Genomic DNA, 9,437 nt, shown 5'->3' with positions numbered 1-9,437 from the left:
CAAAGCATGTGTATGATGTTGGAATCTGGGTATTTATCAGTTGGTATGTTTATGTCACACTTCCTTATCCATGGATGTCTCTCAATGTCTTCAATAGAGGGCCTCATCTCTGGGGAAACTGTGAAGAGCTGGTGAATTAGGTTTTCAAGTTGTGCAGAGAAGTTAGATGGAATTTTATAGGTCCCCATGATGATCTTATTCTCCATCTGTTTCCTGGTGCTTCCCGTGAAGGGGTAGTACCCAGTGGTGACAAAATACAGTAGCACTCCCAAACTCCACACATCTGTCTTCCTGCCATCGTATAGCTCCCCTAGTACCAGCTCTGGTGCATAAAATTCCTTGGTCCCACACTTCCGTTTGAGTAAGCTGCCAGGTCTGCGCTTGATGGACAGCCCAAAGTCTGTCAATTTCACAGTGCCCTCTGCATCTATCAATACATTTTGGGGTTTAATATCTCGATGGATAATGCCAAGGTTGTGGCAGTACTTCGTGGCTGCCACTATCTCCCCGAATATTGTCTTTGCCTCTTCCTCCTGCAGTGGGCCCTTCTCCTGTATTAATTCAAATAAGCTTCCTCCCGGAGCATACTCCATTACAAAGTAAATGTGGCTTGATGTTATTATTACCTGAAAGAGGCGGATGATGTTAGGATGGTTTAGTGTCTCCAAAATTGCTCTTTCTGACAGTATAATGCTGATGTTCTTCTTGGTGATCTGTACCATTTTTATGGCAACCAGGGCGTTGGTTTTCAAGTGCCAGGCCAATTTCACAGTGCCAAATCCACCCTCGCCAAGATGGAGGAGCACTCTGTACTGACTCCCCAAATTCTCCTTTTCAGAATTGCTGGCCATGAGGCTAAGTGTTCCCTGTGCTCTGCTGCACACAGGTTGTAAGATACAACGACCAACCCAAGAACTAACAAACTAGACAGCTATGAAGGAGTCTCACAGGTCACCAAAAACAGCTCCCTGTTCTGTATGGACAAATACAGCAGGCTGGTCCACAGTCTTATACAGAGGACACTCATTCTTCCATCACAGTGGTTCTTTGTGAGGTCAGAGCACAAAGTGCACCAATCAGAGAAGGTTATAACCTATAGTGGCTATCCTCTATCCTCCCTCTGGCCCAGAGAGATCTTTCTATTCTCATGAAATTGAGACTAGCCTCTATCAGCTTCTTCTTCAGCAGATCAAAGAGACAGATGTTTTCTTGTTTAGCAATTACAGGCAGCAGAGTGCATTTGTGGCCTTTGTAGCTGGATACTGAGTATGTCAACCATCTGGACTTTCAAGGATGAAGTGCATATTGGACAAGTGTTCTCAGAGAGAGGCTAAGTCATCACAAAATGTAGCTGGGAGTTTTTCTACCCAGCCACTTTATTCTCAGAGTAAGACTCTGAGACTTAATTATTCACAAAGAAATACCTAGCCCATAAGCTTTGGCCAGGGTCCCAGCTAGGTTGTAAGTGATATAACCCATTTATTCTAGTCTGTGTCTGCCACATGGATGGTTATCTCTCCTGAGATTCATGTTTCTGTCTTGCTCAGGGTTCAAGGCCAATCTGCAGGTCTTCACTGTTTCCCGGAGTCCTATCTCTCTCTGTCTCCTGTCCCACCTTCTATTGCTTAATTGGCTATCAACTTTTTACTGACAATTCATGCTTGTACACAGTACCAAAGATATTCTCTGTCTATACCCCCCTCCATAGTTCAACTAAATGCCCGTCTCTAACATCAGTAAACTACAATCCAGAGGAACAACTGTGAAAACCAGCAGATAAGACTTACATTCACATTGTCATTCTATCTGTACTTGGCCACATTGGGAAAAAGTACTCTACAATGAGAACTAGCTTGGTGATTTGGTTTGAGTTTCTATACAGACATCTTTTTTTTTTTTTTATCAACAATGCATTTATAAACCTAAGAATATCTCCTTAGACCTTAAAACATTTTTTTCAAATCCTGAAAAATTTAAGCTGAAATATGAGACTATGACTACCTAGTTTTCAATCCCATCAGAGACCTCAGGAGTTAAATGGCCCAAGTATCCTGAAAGTACAGCAAAAGTAGCTTCCAAATCTATAGAAATGAAAGAGACGTCTGCTTGCACAGACAGTCACTCACAATGTCTATAAGTCTTTGGAGCATCCATCTTTAGCCTTGTGGCCTAGACTATCTGACAGACTTACTTCTCTGTAAAACAGGAATGGTGAAGGACTTCTTACCTTCTCCTAGTAGGACATGGCCATCGACTTCCCTGCAGCTTATTTATCCACAGCTTAGACAGCATTCTTTCTGCAGTTTATGCAAGCACAATTTCTTGCCTAGTGTCTAGCTTGTGACATTTGAAGTAAACTTCATATAGATGTTCTTCAATGCTCATCATCTTTTTTGAAGTAGTGTCTGTGTGATGCCAGGAACAGACATATCTCACTTTAATAGCATTTTATTAAGAAAACATCTTTAATCGGCACATTCTGTAGATGTTTGAGATTTTTGAAGACTATCTATAGTATATATGAATTTCGTGTTTGTAGATAACTATCTGCTTAACATGAGATACATTTTCTGTAATCAACAATGCTTGTATTGAACAAGCCCATAAGTTTGATTGACTATTAACTTGCATTTCTTAATTGTCCTAGACATTTTGCAACAGCAGCCTTCAAGGGTTAGAACTTCACATTACATAGGTACAATACCTTAAAGAGTGTTGAAACGTATATACACAGTATATTCTTGCAAATAGAATAATTCTCTGTATCAAGGTACAAAGTCCGTAGCAAACGTGGAAATATTTGGCTTGTGGATTTAATAATCTACTGTTTTTATTCCCACACTTATACAGCCTTCTTCCCTTTTCCCTGAACATTAGATAGGAGCAAGAGAAGGATAGGGCAAAGAGAAAGGAAGAGAAAACGAAATCCCCGAGTCTAACGTCTCTTACTCTGATTCCACCCTGACCAATCCAAGTAACAACTTTTAACCAATCCCCTTAAAGGAGGACAAATATAAATAACCCGATTTACAATCAAAACCATCCTCCCCACCTTTGGTGAATGGGGTGTTAGTCTCTTGAAATTGCTTCCTACTGTTTGGTGGTGTCTTTTCCTTATGTGTGTTCAACAAAAATTAGGATATTGGCTAGTGTTAAGGAAGCTGGTTGTACTGTTAGTTGTCCAAGTTCTGTTTCCTAAAAGGTGCAAGGCTTAAATCAAGGCCCTCGTGGAACAGTCTAAGAGTCTGGGCCAACTGGGATGTGTGATCAAACAGCTATTGAGGTAGTCTGAGGTTGAGCCTAGCAGAATGCTAGAATAAATATGTCTCAGGGTCATAGTATCCTACTCAGCTTCCTCAAGGATGAATCTTGTCCTGGCTTCTTTTACATCATTGGTATCTGTAAGCGTATAAACTTTTACAGGTAATACACATTTCTGTATTAACTTATATATGGAATATGAGGTGTGCCCAATCAGCTAAAGAGGATTTGGTGACATCTGTTTGAGCTGGTAGGCTTTTGCTTTTCTAAGTTTGCTTGGACTATATAACCAAAGTTTAATATGAATTTTCATCTATGCCATTTCAAAGGATGGCATGAATCCACCCTGAAGATTCTGTAGCCAACAAGATTTATTGGTAATATTTACCTGAAGTCCTGGCTAGAGACTTTTTCATGTCTCAGCAAGTCTGAGTGCAGTTCCCATGTAGAGGGATCAGCAAAACAAGTTACCTGTTTTGATGGTCTACGTGATTTCTTTCTTGTCTGTAGCAAGGATCTTCAGGAGGTCTCTCCCAGTCAAGTCTGAGTTTCATTAATTTTGAGAGATTCCACAGTTTTTCTTTTCCTGTTGAAACAAGAAGACATTCTCTCCCCCTCTGCTGTGCATTTACTGCCTTTTGTTCTCAGGTTATTACATATTTATACTTATCTATATCAGCAGTGCTTTCTAAGATCTAGTGATTTTTAGCAGCTGTATTATCTGACTCATTGGCATTTTAAAAATTCAGGTCAATAAAGCTTGATTTAAACTATCTTTGGGAGATCCCAGATCCCTCTTTTGTTCTATGAGCATTTCCTCTGGAGTCCTTGGGAGTGTTCAGTCATTGCTAGACTTGTAAGTTGGTAACATATAATATTTTTTGTGCCATAATAGGAAAAGTGTATTCTAATGGATACACATGTTAAAGCATCATCAGCTCCGGTCTCCAAAGGCATTTCCAAGATAGCCATTATCTCTAATAAATGTGCAATTTCAGAACTATCACTTTCATAACTCAAGGCTGAAGCTTCTTGGAAGTCTGAATATGTATCCAGTGTATGATGTATCAACATATATACATATTTCAAAAATTCAAACTCTACAAAATGGAACCCATAGTTAATTATATGTTATTGCTTTAATAATTTAACTTATTTAATTATAAGTCAAAATCTGGATTTTTAACTGAGAATATTGAGCCTCTACTGGCTATCCTTTTTATTCTTCAAGGCTTTGTGAAATTTTCTCCTCTGGAAATTCTGTTTTTGATCTCATTCTAGGTTCTGGATAGGATTCTTTCAAGTCTCTGTATAGTGATTTTAAAAATCCTCTCATCTCTGTTCTATGACCTCAAACCTAGAATTTCATCCTGTTTCTGTCTTATCTAAGTCAACTATATTCTGAAACTACTTAAAGGTGTTATATAAAACTACAATCATTACAGAACTTATAATCATTTCTTGCTTAAAGTCAAAACATAATTACATGGGGTCCGAATACCATCTGTCATTGTCTTTTTCTACATTTCTTAAAGCAAGAATATTTTTGTTTTACTCTCTAACTTTCTCCTTCCTTTTTGGAGAACTGATTATATTATTTATAAACAAATTATTCCTTTCTAAGAGTTTTAGACCCAGGTTCTTTTATCTTTTATTGTTTTCATATTCAATACATTTCCCTTTGAGAAATTTGGGCTTCTCAGTGCCACCACAACTCAGTGACATGTTCTTTCTGCCTTTCTGTCTTTTTGCAGGCTCCACAGGGGAGCACATGTCTATGGCAGCCGGCTTTCATCTCTCTGTCTGGTCCAGCAGGCTGCCCTTGACAGTTTTGGGGAAGAGCTTCTCTTTGTCCTGTATCTGCTGCCCACCCAGGGTTGTAGATCAGGCACTCAGAAAGCCACTGCATAGCTTTGGTCTAGGGGCATTGGAGGCTCTTCTCACAGGCACATGCTGGTTTCTGAGAGGCCCAGGCTGCTCAGTTCCTCTGCTGTGACTGGGAAGTGCATTAAAGCTGGAGCCTGAGAGAGAATTTTGTCAGCTCTGCACCCTCCAGCTCTTTTGCCTCATGAGCCTCCAATTACAGGAGCGGCACCTGGGAAGTGCACTGAGGGAGCAGTAGAAGAGCCCTTTTTCCTCTTCATCCTAGTTATTTATTTATTTATTTTAGAGCAGCCAGATTCTGCATTACCTCTCCGCGGTTCACGGCTCTTTTTCTATGAAATTGTCTTCCAACCAGGAGTTCTCAGGCTCTAAGCCTAACTTGTAGCCTCACAATCAGTATTCTATTGGTAACTACTGCCTTTTCTACCCAGCCTCGTTGTTCCCAGAATAACGACTCGTAGACTCAATAACATAAATGCGCAGCCCATAAGCACTGGCTTACTCACACACTAGCTCATAACTTATACAACTTATTTATTCTAGTCAATGTCTGCCACATTTTCAGTTACCTGTCCTCAGTTTCATGAGTCCACCTTCCTCAGATTTCAGGGTCAAACTCGTGCTCTTGCCTCTTTCCCAGGATACTCCTCTCTCTGCTGGTGGTTCTCCCTTCTGGTTCCTGCCTCAGCCAATAGCACATCAGCTTTATATTGGCAGGTGATGCTTGTACAGAGTACATATGAGAGTCTCTCTACAAGTGAGCTTTGTCAAAGCTACGTTCACAGGCATCTGGTTTTGTGATCTGGAGTAAGAAAGGCAGAAAGATCCATGGCCCGAGGAACCCTTGGCTCTCTCTAACCTGAACCTCTGATTCTTTGTTCCAGCCCAGAGACTTGCTTCCAGTGTGCATTAAAGGGCCTCATTAGATGGGAAGGCTGGAAAAGAAGTGGAGTCCTCTATATTATCTTTGGCATGAAGATACTCATCTTCTGAGAAGCACTGGGGACTCCCCTCCAGGCTCCTGTCATGACTCTCCACCTCAGGGTGTCTTGCAAAGCCACTGAGGTGACACCTTACAGAAGGAGAATGGATTTTTAGTTCTCCCTTGTGATCCTGTGTGATGATTTGCCCTTAAATCAGTTTTTCAGGGACTATCAGGACATCTCCTAGAGAACTTCTGCAGCCTATGATCTGCTTTGGGGGAGTTCTGCAGTTATTCCTGTCTCTTACTTGCTGAGACACTGCTCCATTTGTGGAACAGGATCTCATTCTGAACCAGAGGTTAAGCTCTTGTTTGTCTTTGAGACAAACATAAACTAGTTCATGGGGGACTGGTGGGGACTGAGGGACCAAATAAAACCACCACTCTCTCCTGATCCACATCCCTGGTCCTGCTCATATTCTCCTCAGAGACAGAACCTGTTCCCCGTCAAGCAATGGACTAGGGTGAATCATTGTTTCTCCCTTGAAAATGTATTGTTTTTTCTCTTAGTGTAAATGTAGTCTCTCAGGCTTTCTGCCTCATTGTGGTAACTTAAACCTAGTACTAGAAGGTTATAGCCTTCATCGGATCTTATCAAGGGCTAGAATGTTTTCGCCTCAGAGACTTACTGTGGAATAAACTCACCCCTTCCTGGTGCTTTCTGATCTCTGTGAATCTCTCCCAGTAACACTGATTCCTTGTCTTCTTTTCTCTCTCTGCACTGTTCTCTCTTAAGTAGCTCTTTTCCCCTTTCTTTGAATGAGAGGGAGGCATATCCTCTTGCGTAAAATGTTTCTCTGATTCATCCCTTTTTCTGCCACTCCATTAGATATAACTTCCCAATATGGTGCTATTTTTTACAATATTAACATTACTTTCCTTGTTTCAGATTAAAGATGTGTATTAAGGGTGAATCATATCACTACTAGGAACATGTTTCACCAAGAAATAGCACAATCTCTTGTTTTAGTGTGTAATCAAATGTCCTGTAAGCATTCATGGACAGTGTGGTTCTACCATTCAGTCGTTTATTCTCCCAGTTTAGGAAATTCTATGGCTATGGTCAATGCCATGGCCAAAAGCATGTTAGCAGGGACGTGGTTGGTTTAGTTTGTGTATCCCAGTCAAACCATTCACTGAGGAAAGTCAGGGTAAAAGGTCAAGCAGGAGCAGAGGCAAGAATCATGGAAGAAATTTACTCACCTACTGTTTCTCCCTGCCTTCCTCACTTTGACTTCTTATCTGACCAAAATTCACTGCTTGGGGGTGGTGCTGCCCACAGTGGTCTATAAGAGCGCCATCAGGGATGAAGAAAACAGCTCGTGGATCTGATCACATAACTAGTATGGAGGTAATTTCTTGAAATTTTCTCCCCTTGCCTCCCTTGTGTTAAGTTGACAAAAACCATTCAGTACTTTTGCCGTCTCTCAGTGTGAGTCTATTTGCTTCTCAGCAGAGTGAGAAGAGGCAGTGTTCTCAAACAAGGTGGATGCCCTAAGATAGTCTCCTATTTGTTTTTGTTTCTTTGTTTTCAGCCAGATCTGTATGCTGGAAAATGATGCAGTGAATTCCTATCCCTTTCCAAAATGAAGACAGTTTGTGATGGTTAGTCGGCCAGTTCAGAAGCCTTGCTCCTTAAGAGAGGGGCGGGGGCTGATAAATGAGCAAAAAGGAAGGAAGCACTGGGGGCTTTGACAGCAGGACCAGCCCTGGGGTCCATAGCTGGAACAGATCCTTTTTGCCTCTACTCACTGACCCATCTCTTTACTAAAACTCTGCTTCTGGCCTTTGTTTGGGGATTTGTTACTTTTGTAACAGATCCTCCTGGTTGCTGTTTGCTGAAGTTTCTACTTCCTCCTTGCTGTCTCTGCAGCCCTTGACCCCGGAAGCTCCTGCTTCCACCCTGCTGTCCTCTGAGAGCACCATGGCAGCCATCCTGCTGACCCCTGCTGCCTTGATACCCTTCCGGGGGTCCTTCCAGCTACAGCTGCTCGGTGGTCATGGTGAGCTGCCAGCCACTGGAATCATGCCACTTCTCCTGTATTTCTGTGAGTGCCTCAGTGCGGACATCAAAACAAACTCCCAGTTTTCCTTCGAGGAAGACCATCCCCTTCACTTTGGCTCGAAGCTCTCGCCTGGCTGCTCTGTAAGGTCTTTCCAGGCATATCTAATGTTGGGCTTCTCAATAGAGGACGGGATGATCATGGTCACAATGCACGCCTGGGAATTGATCAGGGGATTCTCATCGACAGATGTGGTCCCTGAGATGTGGGCCAGAGCAGCGACCAGGGCTTCTACAACTCCTTTCTCCCCAATCAGCTTCTCAGCTGACTGCTCGAAATGGCCAATGGGAGTGGGAGGCAGAGACTCCAAAAGCCTGATGGCATCTTTGCTGGAGGCTTGTATTATTTCTGTTGCAGAAGAAGTACCTATCCATTTAAATTTAATTCCTGCTTTCTGCTCCACTTGCACCATCTGGTACTCCACTTTGTGCTGGTAAAAGCAAATGTAACTCCCTGTCCTCCCAGCTCTGCCTGTTTTCTGAGAACGATGAATATGACGCCACATCCTTTGGTGGACAGCTCTGAACAACCAAGCCAACTTCGGGAATGTCTAACCCACGGGAAGCAACATTGGTTGCCACCAAAACTCTAAAATTGCCATTTTGGAAACCTTTCAGGCTGATTTCCCTTTGCTTCTGTGGACTGTCACCATGTAAGGACTGGACATCCTGCTTTATGCATGTGTTTTGCGACAATTCCTGGGCATCCTTCTTGGATTCACGGAAGATGATCCTGTGCCCTTGGTGACCACAGTACACTCAGATCACATCCCCAATTTCTGCTGCCCTCTGTCCAGTGACAACTAATCTCTAGGTGCTCCACAGTTGAGGGTGCTTTCTGAGTCTTTTTACCAATGAGGTCCACCTGTTCGTATGTAGATTTCATGTATTTCTTAGCAACATTAAATACCCAGTGAGGGAAAGTTGCAGAGAAAAGCAATGTTTGGCAGTTGTCTTCAGAATCTCTCTTGTATGCAACATGTAAAATTTCTTCCACATGATCAGCAAACCCCACATCCAATATCTGATCGATTTCATCCAGGAAAACATGTGTCTTCTTGGTGAGTTCTAACTTGCCATTCTGCAAGTATTCTTTAATATGACCTGGGGTCCCAGCCAGGATATCAATCCCATTCTGCATTCATTCAACTTGACCACCCTAGGGAGTTCCACCATACAACAAGCTACTGATAGCTTTTTAGTGATGTCACTGAAGTCTTTGCTCACTTGATTTGTGAATTCTCTTGT

General features: G+C 42.2%; 1 protein-coding gene and 1 pseudogene across 1 annotated transcript; both read right to left on the bottom strand.

The window, feature by feature from the left end:
* Window positions 1-6: 6 nt before the first annotated feature.
* LOC114615677 (putative sperm motility kinase W) lies at window positions 7-851 on the bottom strand (the record flags this gene model as incomplete). Its single annotated transcript, XM_028761343.1, has 1 exon — window positions 7-851. A coding segment is annotated over exon 1 (845 nt), but the record flags the coding sequence as incomplete, so codon positions are not given.
* Window positions 852-7,875: 7,024 nt separating this feature from the next.
* Window positions 7,876-9,434, bottom strand: LOC114615676 (annotated as a pseudogene).
* Between the last annotated feature and the right edge of the window lie 3 nt (window positions 9,435-9,437).

The sequence above is a fragment of the Grammomys surdaster genome, unplaced genomic scaffold (assembly GCF_004785775.1).
Source record: "Grammomys surdaster isolate TR1022 unplaced genomic scaffold, NIH_TR_1.0 131768, whole genome shotgun sequence".
Taxonomy (NCBI): Eukaryota; Metazoa; Chordata; class Mammalia; order Rodentia; family Muridae; genus Grammomys; species Grammomys surdaster.
The sequence above is the reverse complement of the archived record's forward strand: the minus strand, read 5'-3'. Positions and strand labels throughout refer to the sequence as shown.